Below are 18,496 nucleotides of genomic sequence, written 5' to 3' on the forward strand. Positions count from 1 at the left end.
TTGTCGATCGTGCTGAACCCGCGCTGGATTCTGAAAGGATTTTATTCCACTGCGAAGTCTCAGGTAGGTAGAGAAATCTGGGCCAAACTCGGTGCAACTTTCGAAAAAACTTAATAATCACATGGAATGAACAACACAGAAACAGTTCATAGAATCAGAGAACAATTGGGAAATAGAGAAGAGAAAGATTTAAAGAAAGTGAAAAATGAAAAAAGCTGGAAAAATAGATAGAGGAAAAGAAAGTGAAAGCACGATAGAAAGAATGAGAAAGACAAAGAGACAAAGCTATGCATTAATGAAAGTGTAGAGGACAGCAAATTAGAAAAGCCGAAAGAAGGTGATAAGTAACGAGAGAAGGACAGTGCTAATAGTTAAGAGAAAGCCATAAACATATTGAGAAATAAAGTAAAATGTCCTTTCCTTTACATTCACGCACATTCCTCTTCCGCATATTTAGACAGTTGAATTGTCTGAAACAATATACATTTTCTCTAAACAATTGGCCGCTGGAAACCACCCCATTGATTAACTCATAATTTGCTCTGCCCATTATCCTGACTGTGTGAAGTCCTCAGAGTCACCGTTAGAGGGCGCCGTGGTTAAATGATTCTCACTATGATTAATCAGTAATTGCATCGACAAATCTTGCAGTAACATTGCCCACGGCAGCCCCGCCCATAGCTTCCATTTGCCGCTCTCGCTCTGACCCGCCTTGCCAGCCCTGTGTTATTGGAGTGATTGCTGCCGCTGCTCCCTGTTGGCATTGGTAGGATCAGCAGTGCAGTGACGCTGGGATCTGTACTTCTGCTCCCACAGAGCATTTCCAGGACTGCAGAGTTACAGACTTTGGGAGCATCATGCGGAACCGTCTTGCACCACTGCTCATTGTTATATTACTTCAAAGTAAGTATTTCCTTCCAATTAAAAATAATTTCTCCCCCTGGCTGCTGTAACTAAGGAGTTATTATTGGTAAAATTATATTGATGATTACGATTATGTTCTTTGAGACGATGATGATGATGATCATGATGATTAATTTTATTATTTTCTGTTCGAAGGGAGCCAACAAGATACAGTGGAACAGTCTGTCCCTGAAATAATGGTTGAGGCGGAAAGTAATGTCACACTAACCTGCACCTTGAAAACCAGCAATACTAACCCTTATGTGTTCTGGTACATACAGCACCTCGGGAAGCCTCCACAGTACATGCTTCGTTTTATCAGAGTGAATGTGGACCTGAACCCTGCCTTCACTGATCGATTCTCTTCTACATTTGTTTAGGAGCCTCGTGTGAGGCATGCAGACGATGTGGCCTGCCTAACGGAGATGATCGAGCGTGGTCAGTGCTTCGATGCTGGGTGACGGCATGGCGGCTCAGGGTGAGAGAAGCAAATGGAAGCTGTGGACGGTGCTAATGAAGTGGACGGGAGAAGAAAGAATTAGGCATCTGGTGCTAACTTTCTCCCGCAACTACCCCTTCTTCTGAAGCTGAATGATGAACGAGTTGTGCACAGGAACTGATTTAAACAGCACTGTATCCCAGCGCCTGACTGCAACGACATTGAGAGGAGTATCCACATTAAAACCTAAATTGAATTGTGGAAATTAAACCTGGGGACACGGATTCACTGTGGAAAAATTCATTTTAGGACTGGTATCATGAAGTTCTTTGCACACACACCGAGTGATTAATGTGTGCAATACAGCATGGTGGAGGGAAATATACTAGCATAGTTAAAGGAAAAACTTGAGGCTACAATGAGAGGTGGGAGTAAAGATCTCTCTGGATAGATCAGACTAAACCACCCGAATGGCCTCTCTCGTTCTCAGATCTCGTGAACTGCAATACGGCTGAACTTGTAACTTGTACAGTAAGTCACCACCAGAGGGCAGTGGGCAGATGTATTCACTCTTGGTTTCAGTGTGAGGGCGAGTTTCAGACGGACAAAATCTCTCAGTCCCTTTATGTAATATTTAATATGAAAATTTTTCAATAATTATTAATGTCATGCTGCAAGTATTTTAATGATCAGCTCACCATTGTATCACTGATCCAACCGCTGCTTGCATTCTCCCATTCTGCTGAAACTTGTCAGTCATTCCCAATTTCATTCATATAACAGGTGGCGTTTGTATAATTTACCGTGTCTTTGTGTTCAAATGCCCCAGGACCCGCTGAATTTCTATAATAACCTTTACATCAGCAGTGGTTAGATCTAATGGTCAGTGAGCAGCTCCGGTACTGGGAGCCTCTACTGATACCTCTACAGCATTAACTGTTTCCCTTTACTTCCCCTACCTTAGAGATTGCACCTGTTTAGAGAATTGCGACCCCATTGCATCTGAAAACAGTGGACGATTTTCTACCCGAATCAAGGTGAAATTTATGTTTTTATCTGATCAGTGACCAATACTTATCAGTTAAAGAAAGCAGCAAGTAGGTCACACAGATCGAACGCGGCTGGTCTGATTGTGTCCAAAAATAGAAGCATGATATGACAAGAACACAATCTGTGACTCAGGGATGAGAGGATGCAGCTTGTCATAAGATCCTCAGGAATTGACTGACTGGTTGTTAATAGTTTTGGTACATTGCTGAGACCTAACGAATCCAATTTTGGAATAGTTTACATCCACTCTGTTGCTCATTCATTTCTAAATATTGACAACTGAACATACGTCAATATCCTCCCCAAGATATCAACCATTGTGTGCCCGTCCATGTTATTCTGGTATGTATGGCTGTGTGTGTTTTAGTGTGTGTCTATCTGTGTTTGTATGTTTGTGTGCATGTGTCTGAGTGTGTGTGTGTACGAATGTGGCTGTGTGTGTGAGTGTGTGTGGAAGTCTGTGTGACTGTATCAGCGAATGCTTGAATATGTGTGTGACAGAAAGTGTGCGTTTGTGTTTGAGTGTGTGCGAGTGTGTGAGTGTGTGAATGTGTGTGTATGTGTGCCTGAGTGTATTCGAATGTGTGTGTATGTCTGTGTGTGAGTGTAGTTGTGTGTGTGAGTCTGTGTGTGTGAGTCTGTGTATGTGTGAGTGTGAGTATGCGTGTGTGTGTGTGACTCTGTGTGTGTGTATGTGTTTGAGTTTGTGAGTTTGAGTATGTGTGTATGTCTATGGTGTCTGTGTGCGGGTGTCCATGGTCATGTGCTTGTTTCTAATGCTCTGTGTGAGGCTTGTATTGGACACAAGTGTGCGCTCTCTGCACTTATTAAAGAGATTTGCATCTCAAGCAAAGTACAACTAAATATACCTCAATAAGTTCCAAAGATATCAATCATTATGTGTATTTTTGTTAAAGTTGGTGTGTGTATAACCTATCTTCTGAAGACTGCAACTATTAATGGGATGCGTTGACTGCAGGAATTTCTACACCTTATTTCACCTTAATGAGAGAGAGGTAGAGAAAGAATGAGAGGAATAGACACAGCGAAGTAGACAGAGAGAGAGAGAGAGAGAGAGAGAGAGAGAGAGAGAGAGAGAGAGAGAGAGAGAGAGAGAGAGAGAGAGAGAGAGAGAGAGAGAGAGAGAGAGAGAGAGAGAGAGAGAGAGAGAGAGAGAGAGAGAGAGAGAGAGAGAGAGAGAGAGAGACACACACAAACGGTCAAGGAAAGAGTTTGGAGAGATCATGCAGCAATCGGGCACAACTAACACTCATTGGTGCAAAGCTAAAGACAGTTGTGAGAGATCAGCCAAACCTGTCCCTGGGACATGCCCCTCAGTTTCTCAATATGTGAAGCCTGCCCCTAATTTGGGTTTAATCTTTAATATCGCATTTATTTAAAACATTCTGTTATTTTCTGTCATACTCTGATCCAGAGACGATGTATTTCCTAAATTCTTTATTGATAATAATGGTCATGCTGTCCGGTGAGTCTATGTTTAAAAGGTCTGTGTGTCTTTCATGTTTTAAATTCACTCTCAGACTTTTGACGCATTCTGTATTTTGTAACAGGAATGAATGGCGAAAATTCAGTGTCACAGGATCCGGCAGAATTAAAGGCTAAGGAAGGAGAGACAATAATACTGCATTGTAGTTAATCCACATCGACAGCTTTCCCTACCTCTTCTGGTATATCCAGTATTCGGGAAAGCTTCGAGATATTTACTGAAGAGATATTACAAGGAGCAGGGGGGTCACTCTCTAGATCTACCAGACCGGATCTCTGCTTATTTCGACCAAGACAAGAAATCGATACCGTTAAATATCTCCGGGGCTCATGGCTCTGACTCTGACATCTATTATTGTGCGCTGCGCCCCACATTCTTACAGGGATGCAATCAGCCCGTACTAAAAAGAGTAACATACTCTCATCTCCGGTCACTGACTCAGACCTGTGACCTGGATTGTGAAGTGATAATGGAACATAAACCAAAGTATAAAAACTAATTTGGCCTAATTACCAATTTCTCTGCTGTAGACTCTGTGAAATTATGTGCAATATCACTATGTATCAGCTGTTCTAATAGTCAGTGAGCAGCTCTTTTAAAGGGAGCCTCTGGCACTGACACCAGAACAACGTTAACTATAGCCATTCACTGCCTCCAACACTTATACTGTCGCTGTTCAAGGGCCAACATTGGGTTTAATCCACAGGCGGAAATCGTTTCAGTCCTTTCCCTGCTGCCCGCTCTGACGTTGTGAATTGCAGAACAAACAAGCTGTGAGCTGAATGGATGAATTGGAGGACAAAGCGCAGTGACAAGATTGGTTGACTTGGAGAACAAAGGGCTGTAAGGTCATTGGATGAATTGGAGTAAAAGGAACTGAAGTCTGATTGGCTGAAATGGCGAACAAGGTAACTGTGAACTGATTGGATGAATTGGAGTACACAGGACACGTGAGTTGATTGCACATCACATGCTTTTTCTGGCAAGAAGGATCCAATCAGCAGAGAGGCCGGATATTAATCAACATCTCCCCACGCTTGACGAAAAAAAATTTCAAGTTCAACCCATTCTATTGAAATCCGCCATCAAACATGTTGGAAGTTACTTTTTATTTTTTCATCACAGCTGCAGCTCTTTCAACTGGTAAGTTCACAAGTTGCACAACACTGTTTTGCACACCTCTAATGCTGCGGTCTTTGTCTCTTGTTGAATCAAATTAATCGGTCACTATCCTGAACACAATAATATCAACAGATTGATCTGAAGTGAAGACCATAAGGATGCACCTTGACTCAACACTGAACACTGCGTGGGGAAACTCGCCAAAATCTCCCAGTGAATGAAAGCGGTTGAGTTCAGGTGAATGACAGACAGATTCGCCAGGCCTGCCGGTACTAATGACGGACATTGTCAGATACAGGGGTCTCAAATCCACAGACCGTTTGGAGTTTTCCTTCACCTCAGAGGTGAAGGTGAGGAACTGATCCCGCTGAAGGTTCATTAATGGAAGTTTTATTCAGTCGTTCCAAGCACTTTCCCTTTGCAGCTGTGGGGAAATGTATTTCTATTAAACTGCCCAGAGTTACTTCTCAGATAAATGTTGGGGGTGACCGGTTGATTCTGAGGGATAGACACAGTGAATTGATATTGTTTAATTTAATATCGCTCTGGGCTCTTGCAGGACATTTTCGCGGGGACTCCGTTTCACAGACAGCAGCTGTAACCACAGTAAGTGAAGGAGACGATGTTCAGTTGCACTGTAATTATACAGCTACAAGAACTGGGTTTGATCTATTCTGGTATCGTCAGTTTCCCAGCGGATCCATAGAATATCTTTTGCGGAGAAGCAAATACAGCGAGGAAAAGGAGAGATTTCCTCGCGACCGTTTTTCAGCGAAGCTCAATGATTTGATCCGAACCATCCCACTGAATGTGTCTGAGACACAACTGACCGATTCCGTGGTCTATTACTGCGCACTGAAACCCACAGAGACACAGAGCTGGGCTGGACCTGAACAATAATGCTTCGAGCATCGCTCAACATATCAGCGTGTCAGGGGAACACTGTGATCAGGGGAGTATCTGAGCTGATCCCTGTATTTATGGTCAGATATTCTACTGTTAATTCTCATACGTATTTACCTTTACTCATAGAAATATATCTTGCGGGCACATAAGTGAAAGGGAAGAAAGGAACCAAGAAGACATTGCACTTATATAGCGTCTTTCACGAGCTCAGGACGTCAAAAAATATTTTACAATGATACCAATACGTTTTAGAAATGTCGTCACTGTTATAATGTAATAAACGCGGCAACCAATCTATGCAAAGCAAGATCACACAACGAGGAATGTTTTTATGATGGACTGTTATTAGTGAAATTGATTGAGGGATAAATATTGGGCAGGACACGGCGGCGTACTGCTCTGCTGTTTTTCGAAATATTGGAATAGTTTACAAACACCTGAGAGAGCAGACGGAATTAAAATCTAATGCAAAAGACACCATCTCCAATAATTCAGCATTCCCTGACTACTGCACTGAAGTATAAGACCAGAATATGTGCTCAAGTCTCTGGACTGACGTGTGAACGCTCAACAGCTGACACCTAATCCTTACAGATTCGACATTGTTCTATTCACTCTCGCTCAAAATTACCTTTATTATATATATATATGCAGATCGATGAGTGCAATTATATTATAGAGGGAAACTGGCTGATGATTGACAAGCAGATGTAAAACGGCATGTATGGGCCTCGCTTTCCGTCAATGAGCAAGGGGACCAGTTTGTATCAGGGTTACCTCAATTCAACTGCACACAGAAATGAATCACTGGATGGGGAAATGCAGGAGGACATTTAACTGTAAACTCGGGGGAGTGTTTGCTAGTGCTGTTGGGGAGGAGTTAAACTAATATGTCGGGAGATGGGTACCAATGCAGGGAGACAGAGGGAAACAAAATGGAGACGGAAGCAAAAGACAGAAAGGAGATGAGTAAAAGTGGAGGGCAGAGAAACCCAAGGCAAAAAATAAAAAGGGCCACTGTACAGCAAATGTCTAAAGTATCACCGTGTCATAAAACGGCAAGCCTCAAAGCTCGCTGCCTCAATGCGAGGAGTATTCGAAACCCAGGAGAGGGCTCTGAGCTAGTTAGAGTGGGTGAGAGCGTAGATGAACAGGATCCAAGAAAGAATGCAAAAGGCAGGAGGCTACAGAGCACTGGGGTAAGTGTAAACCACAAGGTGATAGGAAGGGACAATATGTATGAATATAAAGGGGCTGCAGGAGTGGTCTAAACGAAAAATCCTGGTTTAAAAACGAGCATTGAAACACTCTAGCAAAACGCACGCAGCATTCGAAATAAATAAATGAGTAGACGGCACAAATCATTACAAATGGGTATGATTTGGTGGCCATTACAGAAACGTGGTTGCAGGGTGGCCAAGACTGGGAATTAAACATACAGGGGTATCTTACAATTCGGAAGGATAGACAAGAAGGGAAAGGAGGTGGGGTAGCTTTGTTAATACACGATGATATCAGGGCAGTTGTGAGAGATGATATTGGCTCTAATGAACAAAATGTTGAATCATTGTGGGTGGAGATTAGAGATATTAAGGGTAAAAAGTAACTGGTGGTCGTAGTTGATAGGCCCCAAATAATAATTTCACGGTGGGGTGGAAAATAATCAAGGGAATAATGGAGGCATGTGAAAAAGAAACGGCAGTATTCATGGGGGATTTTAACCGACCTATCGATTGGTCAAATCAAATCGCACGGGGTAGCCTGGAGGAAGAATTCTTAGAATGCACACGGGATTGTTTCTTAGAACAGTATGTTACAGAACCTACAAGGTAACAAGCTATCATAGATCTGGTTCTGTGTAATGAGACGGAATAATAAACGATCTCCTAGTAAAAGATCCTCTCGGAATGAGTAATCACAGAATGGTTGAATTTGTAATACAGATTGAGGGTGAGGAAGTAGTGACTCCAGCAAGCATACTATGCTTGAACAAAGGGTCGACAGTGGGATGATGGCAGAGTTAGCTAAAGTAGACTGGGAACACAGATTAAACGGTGGCACAATTGAGGAATAGTGGAGTACTTTTAAGGAGCTCTTTCATAGTGCTCAACAAAAATATATTTCAGTGAAAAAAAAGGGCGGTAAGAAAAGGGAAAACCAGCCGTGGATAACCAAGGAAATAAAGCAGAGTATCTAATTAAAAACCAATGCGTATAAGGTGGCCAAGGTTAGTTGGAAACTAGAAGATTGGGAACATTTTAAACGACAGCAAAGAATGACTAACAAAGCAATACAGAAAGGAAAGATAGGTTACGAAAGTAAACTTGCGCAAAACATAAAAACAGATAGTAAAAGCTTTTACAGATATCTAAAACGGAAGAGAATGACGAAAGTAAATGTTGGTCCCATCGAAGATGAGAAGGGGGATTTAATAATGGGAAATGTGGAAATGGCTGAGACCTTAACAATTATTTTGCTTCGGTCGACACAGCGGAAGACACAAAAACCATGCCAAAAATTGCTGGTCACGGGAATGTGGGAAAGGAGGACCTTGAAACAATCACTATCACTGGGAGGTAGTGCTGGTCAGGCTAATGGGACTCAAGGTAGACACGTCCCCTGGTCCTGATGAAATGCATCCCAGGGTATTAAAAGAGATGGCGGATGTTATAGCAGATGCATTCGTTATAATCTACCAAAATTCTCTGGACTCTGGGGAGATACCAGCGGATTGGAAAGCAGCTAATGTAACGCCTCTGTTTAAAAAAGGGGGCAGGCAAAAGGCACGTAACTATAGGCCGGTTAGTTTAACATCTGTAGTGGGGAAAATGCTTGAAGCTATCATTAAGGATGAAATAGCGGGACATCTAGAAAGGAATAGTGCAATCAAGAAGACGCAACATGGGTTCATGAAGGGCAAATCATGTTTAACTAATTTACAGGAATTCTTTGAGGATATAAGGAGCATGGTGGTTAGAGGTGTACCGATGGATGTGGTGTATTTAGATTTCCAAAAGGCATTCGATAAGGTGCCACACAAAAGGTTACTGCAGAAGATAAAGGCACGCGGAGTCAGAGGAAATGTATTAGCATTGATCGAGAATTGGCTGGCTAACAGAAAGCAGAGAGTCTGGATAAATGGGTCCTTTTCGGGCTGGAAATCGGTGGTTAGTGGTGTGCCACAGGGATCGGTGCTGGGACCATAACTGTTTACTATATACACCGATGACCTGGAAGAGGGGACAGAGTGTAGTGTAACAAAATGTTCAGATGACACAAAGATTAGTGGGAAAGCGGGTTGTGTAGAGGGCAGAGAGAGGCTGCAGAGATATTTAAATAGGTTAAGCGAATGGGCGAAGTTTTGGCAGATGGAATACAATGTTGGAAAATGTGAGGTCATCCACCTTGGAAAAAAAACAGTAAACGCAATATTATTTGAATGGGGAGAAATTGCAAGATGCTGCGGTGCAGATGGACCTGGGGATCCTGGTGCATGAATCCCAAAAAGTTAGTTTGCAGGTGCAGCAGGTAATCAGGAAGGCGAATGGAATGTTGGCCTTCATTGCGAGAGGGATGAAGTACAAAAGCAGGGAGGTCCTGCTGCAACTGTACAGGGTATTGGAGAGGCCGCATCTGGAGTACTGCGTGCAGTTTGGTCACCTTACTTCACAAAGGATATAATAGCCTTGGATGTGGTACAGAGACGATTCACTTGGCTGATTCCGGAGATGAGGGGGTTACCTTATGGTGATAGATTGAGCAGACTGGGTCTTTACTCGTTGGAGTTCAGAAGGATGATGGATGATCTTATAGAAACATTTAAAATAATGAAAGGGATAGACAGGATAGAGGCAGAGAGGTTATTTCCACTGGTCGGGAAGAGTAGAACTAGAGGGCACAGCCTCAAAGTACGGGGGAGCCAATTTAAAACCAAGTTGAGAAGGAATTTCTTCTCCCAGGGGGTTGTGAATTTGTGGAATTCGCTGCCCAAGGAAGCAGTTGAGGCGAGCTCATTGAATGTATTCAAATCACAGATAGATAGATTTTTAACCAATAAGGGAACTAAGGGTTATGGGGAGCGGGCGGATAAGTGGAGCTGAGTCCACTGCCAGATCAGCCATGATCTTTTTGAATGGTGGAGCAGGCTCGAGGGGCTAGATGGCCTACTCCTGTTGCTAAGTCTTATGTTCTTATGTTATGTTCTTTATGTCATATGAGAATGAACCTATTGCTCTCGATCAGTCGTCACCCACCAGCATTAAATAAACCAACACTGCAAAGTGATTGACTCAGACCTGGTGAAAATATTCCCACAATTAAGCATTGCTAAAGCTTTGCTCACACCAAAGACTGCACTCACTGAGCCACTGGCTCCACAGGCCAATATATTATGCTGTGACTGTCAGTATCTCTGATCATACCCGCTATCAACTGGAAATTATAGAGACAAGCATTGTGGTAACACTGCCTGCCGCAACCCGGCCCTCAGCTTTCGTTTGCTGCTCTCGTTCTGACCCGCTTTACCTGCGCCATGTTATTGAAGAGATTGCTGCAGCTGTTACGGAACTGTAAACAGGATGGAGGTTTTTGTGCAGTGACTGCCGCTGTTCCTCTCAGTATGTGTCCCTATCGCTCAATAATACGCAGCGGTATCCCCACACTCCGAGTTCTGAAAGACCAATTGGTCATGTTTGTCCGCAGTGGAACGATCCAGTTAAAATCGGGTCCTGCTCACTTTGCCCTGCGATGCTCGCATTATTACCCACTCGAGTCCCTGACGAGATTTCTGTTTGTACCAGTGCACGGAGTAAATGATGGACGTGTCATAGCTGTAGGTTATCTACACCAAATCTCCGCTCCGAACTGTTACCGCAGCCGGAGACTGCAGCACTCGGTCCGAGAAACATCGACCTGTAAAAACATTCAGTTAATATAAAACTGAGCAACGCGAACAGAAAGCCCTGCGGTTATTGAGCTCAGCTCCTGTACCTACATCTGAGCAGCAGCAGAATAACGAGCAATACATTAATTTGTACCGAGCAATACATCCTTGTGATTACAATGTCAAGAGGAAAGTGGCACAAAGCTCGCATCAGAAGACCCCGAACCCCATGACAACATTGAACAGATGGTGAATAAAGTCAGCGGCGCCCAGTTAAAGTCTCAATCACGTGGGTTTTCTCCTCTTCGATTGGCTGGAAATCGACTTTGTTCCACTACGGTTCACATCCGGACATGCCAGTGATCTCATGGCCAGGAAGATTATCTCCTTGTTGAGGGAAATGAAGTGAACCCCATCCCTTTGTGATAGTGACCCTCAGAAGTGACATTCCCGGCGTTGGGAACCAAGTCAATCTCTCGATAACCCTTTCCAAATAGAAACACAGAAACATAGAACCATAGAAAATAGGTGCAGGAGTAGGCCATTCAGCCGTTTTAGCCTGCACCGCCATTCAATGAGTTCATGGCTGAACATGCAACTTCGGTATCCCCTTCCTGCTTTCTCGCCATACCCCTTGATCCCCCGAGTAATAAGGACTTCATCCAACTCCTTTTTGAATATATTTAGTGAATTGGCCTCAACTACTTTCTGTGGTAGAGAATTCCACAGGTTCACCACTCTCTGGGTGAAGAACTTTCTCCTCATCTCGATCCTAAATGGCTTACCCCTTATCCTTAGACTGTGACCCCTGGTTCTGGACTTCCCCAACATTGGGAACATTCTTCCTGCATCTAACCTGTCTAAACCCGTCAGAATGTTAAACGTTTCTATGAGGTCCCCTCTCATTCTTCTGAACTCCAGTGAATACAAGCCCAATTGATCCAGTCTTTCTTGATAGGTCAGTCCCACCATCCCGGGAATCAGTCTGGTGCATTTTCGCTGCACTCCCTCAATAGCAAGAATGTCCTTCCTCAAGTTGGGAGACCAAAACTGTACACAATACTCCAGGTGTGGCCTCACCAAGGCCCTGTACAACTGTAGCAACACCTCCCTGCCCCTGTACTCAAATCCCCTCGCTATGAAGGCCAACATGCCATTTGCTTTCTTAACCGCCTGCTGTACCTGCATGCCAACCTTCAATGACTGATGTACCATGAAACCCAGGTCTCGTTGCACCTCCCCTTTTCCTAATCTGTCACCATTCAGATAATAGTCTGTCTCTCTGTTTTTACCCCAACGTGGATAACCTCACATTTATCCACATTATACTTCATCTGCCATGCATTTGCCCACTCACCTAACCTATCCAAGTCACTCTGCAGCCTCATAACATCCTCCTCGCAGCTCACACTTCCACCCAACTTAGTGTCATCCGCAAATTTGGAGATACTACATTTAATCCCCTCGTCTAAATCAATAATGTACAATGTAAACAGCTGGGGCCCCAGCACAGAACCTTGCGGTACCCCACTAGTCACTGCCTGCCATTCTGAAAAGTACCCATTTAATCCTACTCTTTGCTTCCTTTCTGACAACCAGTTCTCAATCCACATCACAACACTACCCCCAATCCCATGTGCTTTAAATTTGCACATTAATCTCTTGTGTGGGACCTTGTCGAAAGCCTTCTGAAAGTCCAAATATACCACATCAACTGGTTCTCCTTTGTCCACTTTACTGGAAACATCCTCAAAAAATTCCAGAAGATTTGTCAAGCATGATTTCTCTTTCACAAATTCATGCTGACTTAGACCTACCATGTCAATATTTTCCAAATGCGCTGCTATGACATCCTTAATAATTGATTCCATCATTTAACCCACTACTGAGGTCAGGCTGCCCGGTCTATAATTCCCTGTTTTCTCTCTCCCTCCTTTTTTAAAAAGTGTTGTTACATTGGCTACCCTCCACCCGATAGGAACTGATCCAGAATCAATGGAATGCTGGAAAATGACTGTCAATGCATCCGCTAGTTCCAAGGCCACCTCCTTAAGTACTCTGGGATGCAGTCCATCAGGCTCTGGGGATTTATCGGCCTTCAATCCCATCAATTTCCCCAACACAATTTCCCGACGAATAAAGATTTCCCTCAGTTCCTCCTCCTTACTAGATCCTCTGACCTCTTTTATATCCGGAAGGTTGTTTGTGTCCTCCTTAGTGAATACCGAACCAAAGTACTTGTTCAATTGGTATGCCATTTCTTTGTTCCACGTTAAGACTTCCCCTCATTCTGACTGCAGGGGAACTACGTTTGTCTTTACTAAACTTTTTCTCTTTACATACCTATAGAAACTTTTCAATCCGCCTTAATGTTCCCTGCAAGCTTCTTCTCGTACTCCATTTTCCCTGCCCTAATCAAACCCTTTGTCCTCCTCTGCTGAGTTCTAAATTTCTCCCAGTCCCCGGTTCGCTGCTATTTCTGGCCAATTTGTATGCCACTTCCTTGGCTTTAATACGATCCCTGATTTCCCTCGATAGCCACGGTTGAGCCACGTTCCCTTTTTTATTTTTACGCCAGACAGGAACGAAAAGTTGTTGTAGTTCATCATGCAGTCTCTAAATGTCTGCCATTGCCCATCCACAGTCAACCCCTTAAGTATCATTCGGCAATCTATCCTAGCCAATTCATGCCTCATACATTCAAAGTTACCCTTCTTTAAGTTCTGGACCATGGTCTCTGAATTAACTGTTTCATTCTCCATCCTAATGCAGAATTCCACCATATTATGGTCACTCTTCGCTAAGGGGCCTCGCACATTGAGATTTCTAATTAATCCTCTCTCATTACACAACACCCTGTCTAAGATGGCCTCCCCCTAGTTGGTTCCTCGACATATTGGTCTCGAAAACCATCCCTTATGCATTCCAGGAAATCCTCCTCCACCGTATTGCTTCCAGCTTGGCTAGCCCAATCTATGTGCATATTCAAGTCACCCATTATAACTGCTGCACCTTTATTGCATGCACCCCTAATTTCCTGTTTGATGCCCTCCCCAACATCACTACTACTGTTTGAATCTGTACCAATAGAGGATTCAACCCATTCAGGACGCTCTGATTGACCCTTTCCTTACCAAATTCATGGAACCTCTGTATCTGCAGCCGACAGAGAAGTCACCCATTCAATGCAGTCTGATTAACTCTTATTTTACATAATTTATGGATGCTTTGGAACTTTGCACCAAAGCAGTAATAGCAGAAATCCAAACTTCCTTTGCAGAGCAGACACCAACAATGCGGCTAGTCAGCATTTGATTGTGTGGGAGGCATTTCTGAAAATCCAAGCTGGACTGTAGTCTATGTCCTTATAGGAAAATGGTTCCACATTTTGAGTCCGGGGCGGGAATGAAACCCATATCTAGTTTCTGTAATCTGGAAGCACAGGATTATTAAAAAAGTTTACTTTACATAAGCACAAAGGAATTAAGAGTGGGAGTAGGCCATACGGCCTTTTGAGTCTTCCCGCCATTCAATACGTTCATGGCTGATCTTCGACCTCAACTCCACTTTCCCACCTGCCCCCCGCATCCTTTGATTCAACTCAAGTCCAAAACTCGATATATCTCAGACTTGAATATATTCAAAGACTCAGCTTCCACAGGCTTTTGGTGTCGAGAATTGTCAAGATTCACTACCCTCCGAGTGAAGAAATTCCTGCTCATCTCGGTATTAAATGTCTCACCCCTTATCCTGAGACGATGCCCCCTAGTTCAGGACTCGACAGTCAGGGGAAACAACCTCTCAGCAGCTACTTTGTCAATCCGTTTTCGGATCTCATATGTTTCAATGAGATCACCTCTCATTCTTTTAAACTCCAGAGTGTGTAGATTTATTTCGGGATCAATGAAATATCTCTAATTCTGTTGGATTTACTGGAGTCTGTAGTTAACCGTGACTCCAGTGAACTTTCTCTCACGGGTCAGTTCACTGTTGAACTAACAATGATATAGAATTTTAGGGAAGTGATTTATTAATCCGTGTTATTAGAACGATGACATTTGCTATTACTGAACAAACAACAACAACTTGGATCTATATAGCGCCCTTAACGTAGTAAATCAACCCAAGATGCTTCACATTAGTATTGTGAGATAAAACATTTGACGCAGAGCCTCATAAGGAGAAATTAGGGCAGGTGACAAAAACCTGGTCAAATAGGTCGGTATTAAAGAGCGTTTTGAAGGAGAACTAGAGAGGCAATGAGTTTAGGCAGGGAATCCGTGAGCTTAGGGCTGAGGCAGCAGAATTCGTGCAGACATCTTGGCTGGAGAAGATTAAAGAGATAGGGAGAAGCGAGTGTTGTGTCTGGACAAAGAGTCAGACTGAATACCGTGAGCTCAAAGTAACGTGTGACCGTAGTCTTTTATTGCAGGTCTCCAGGGTGGCTCTCCAACCTGTGAAGCCTTCTTAAATACCTGTGCTCCCAAGGGGTTATGGGATCCCTTGGGACTCCGGGGAAAGAGCCCTGTGGTGGCTGTACAGAATAAATACAAGTCCACATATATACCAACATTCCCCCCCCCCAACGTCAATAGGGCAACTATTTACAATGTCAGTCGATCTGGGGACCTTCTTGACCTGGTTGATAATCTCGTTGTGAAAGCTGGTGTTGTTGAATCATTTGTTGGGCCCTCGTTGTCCTGCCTGGTTTGTCAGGCCCTGCAGGACTGCTGTGGATGATGGGTTCTGATTCGTGGTCAACTGTGGTATCGGTTGGCAATGGTGTGTGCTTTGGGGGATCATAAAAGTTAGGATCCAAGGTGGAATGCTCAGGGTAGTACATGAATCTGAGTTTGATTTGGTCAAAGTGTTTCCGGTGAATGAGTCCATTTGCAAGTTTGACCTGAAATACGCTGCTACCCTCTTTGGCCACGACAGTGCCGGGAAGCCACTTGGGTCCTTGTCCATAATTTAAAACATAAACAGGATCATTGATTTCAATCTCGCGTGACACATTTGCGTTATCATGGTGTGCACTTTGGTGAAGTCGCATGCTCTCTACCTGTTCATGTAGATCAGGCTGAAGTAACGAGAGCCTTGTCTTAAGTGCTCTTTTCATGAGCAGTTGAGCAGGTGGGATTCCAGTGAGTGAGTGGGGTCTCGTACGGTAGCAAAGCAGGACTCTGGATAGGCAGGTCTGCAATGAGCCTTCAGGTACCCTCTTCAAGCCTTGCTTGATGGTTTGCACTGCTCTCTCTGCCTGACCATTGGACGCTGGTTTAAACGGGGCAGACATCACATGTTTGATTCCGTTACGGGTCATGAATTCTTTGAACTTGACACTAGTAATACATGGCCTGTTGTTGCTCACCAGGACATGGGGTAAGCCGTGTGTGGCAAACATGGCCCGAAGGCTTTCAGTAGTGACAGCGGACGTGCTAGCCGACATTATCTCGCATTCAATCCACTTGGAGTATGCGTCTACAACCACAAGATACACTTTACCCACGAACGGGCCAGCATAGTCGACGTGTACTCTAGACCACGGTTTGGAGGGCCAAGACCATAAACTTAGCGGCGCCTCCCTGAGTGCATTGCTTAACTGCGAGCAGATATTACATCTGTGAGCGCAGGACTCTAAGTCTGCATCGATACCGGGCCACCACACGTGGGATATGGCAATCACTTTCATCATTACAATGCCTGGGTGGGTGCTGTGGAGGTCATTGATGAAGGTGTATCTGCCCTTCTTGGGGACCACTACTCGATTGCCCCACTGAAGGCAGTCTGCCTGTATAGACATTTCAACTTTGCGCCACTGAAACGGCTTTACCTCTTGCTGCACTTCCACTGGGACACTGGACCAGCTCCCGTGAAGCACACAGCTTTTGACTAGAGATAATAAGGTGTACTGGCTTGTCCAGGTTTTGAACTGTCGGGCAGTGACGGGTGATTGCTCACTCTCAAATGCTTCAATGGCCATGGCGAGATCAGCGGGCTGCACCATTTCCACCCCCGTGGTGGGCAATGGCAGCCTACTGAGAGCATTGTCGCAGTTTTCTGTGCCTGGCCTGTGGTGGATTGCATTGTTGTATGCGGACAGTTTGAGCGCCCACCGTTGGTATTTATCCTTTTCTCTCGGAAAACAGGGATATAAGTGGCTTATGGTCATCTTCCAATTCGAATTTTAGCCCAAACATGTATTGATGCATTTTCTTTACCCCATAGACACACGTTAACGCTTCTTTTTCAATCATGCTGTCGGCTCTCTCAGCCTTCGACAGATTCCTGGATGCATGAGCACCCGGTTGCAGTTTCCCAAAATCATTAGCTTGTTGCAATACACAACGGACGCCATATGACGACGCATCACATGATAGTACCACATGCTTACATGGATCATACAACTCAAGCAATTTGTTTGAGCATACCAGTTTTCTCGCTTTTACAAAGGCATTTTCTTGGCTTTTGCCCCAAACCTATTCGCCCCCTTTTCATAATAAGACATGTAGTGATTCTAGCTGTGTGCTGAGACCTGGTCAGAAGTTACCAAAGTAGTTCAAGAGTCCCAGAAATGACAGCAGCTCTGTCACATTCTGTGGCCTCGGGGTATTCGCAATTGCCTCTGTCTTCGAGTTGGTGTGCCTGATGCCGTCGGCCACAATCCTCCTGCCCATGAATTCCAATTCAGGCGCCAGAAAAACGCACCGAACATTTTAACCTGAGCCCCACGCGGTTGAGTCGACTAAGAATCTCCTCCAGGTTCTGCAGATATTCGACTGTGTTCTGACCTGTGGCCAAGATGTCGTTCTGGAAGACCACGGTGTGCGGAACCGACTTGAGTAAACTTCCCATGTTTCTCTGGAATATTGCCACCGCTGATCGGATTCCAAACGGACACCTCTTATAAACAAAAATAGCTTTGTGCGTGTATATGCAGGTGAGGGCCTTCAATGATTCCTCCAGTTCCTGCGTCATGTAGGCTGAAGTCAGATCCAGCTTTGTAAATGTCTTTCCTCCCGCCAGCGTTGCAAAGAGGTCCTCGGCTTTTGCTAGTGGGTATTGGTCCTGCAGGGAGAATCGATTACTCGTTACATTATAATCAACACAGATTCTGACGGTGCCGTCTCCCTTGAGGACTGGGACAACAGGACTGGCTGAACTCGATCAGTGAAATCATGCCGTCTTGTTGCAGCCAGTCTAGCTCGATCTCTCCCCTTTCTCTCATCATGTATGGTACTGCTCTCGCCTTGTGATGGATGGCTCACGCCCCCGGAATTAGGTGGATCTGCACGTTTGCTCCATGGAATGTCCCGATGCCTCGTTCTTACAGCGAAGTAAATTTGTTTAAGACCTGGGCACATGAAGTGTCATCAGCGGGCAATAGCGCTCGGACATCGTCCCAGTTCCAGCGTTTCTTTCCCAGCGAACCTGTCGAGAAGCGTGGGACCTTCACCCAGTACCACCCAGAGTGGTAGCGTGTGCACCGTTCCATCATTGGAGACCTTTATGGAAGCACTGCCGATTACAAGAATCAGTTATTTTGTGTAAGCTCTTAGTTTCAGGCGAATTGGTGTTGAGAATGGCATTGAGGCCTTGCTGCACCACAACCTTTCGAAAGTCTTTTTGCCCATGATGGACGGGCTTGCACCCGTGTCCAGCACCATTGACACCGGGAGTCTATTGA

General features: G+C 44.4%; 1 gene segment (V, D, J or C); it reads left to right on the forward strand.

The window, feature by feature from the left end:
• Positions 1 to 1,368: 1,368 nt before the first annotated feature.
• LOC139235727 (T cell receptor alpha variable 19-like) lies at positions 1,369 to 5,921 on the forward strand. The segment is given in 3 exon segments: positions 1,369 to 1,381; positions 5,025 to 5,042; positions 5,581 to 5,921. Coding segments are annotated over 3 exon segments (372 nt in total).
• The last annotated feature ends 12,575 nt before the right edge of the window (positions 5,922 to 18,496 follow it).

This window comes from Pristiophorus japonicus, chromosome 23 (assembly GCF_044704955.1).
Source record: "Pristiophorus japonicus isolate sPriJap1 chromosome 23, sPriJap1.hap1, whole genome shotgun sequence".
Taxonomy (NCBI): Eukaryota; Metazoa; Chordata; class Chondrichthyes; family Pristiophoridae; genus Pristiophorus; species Pristiophorus japonicus.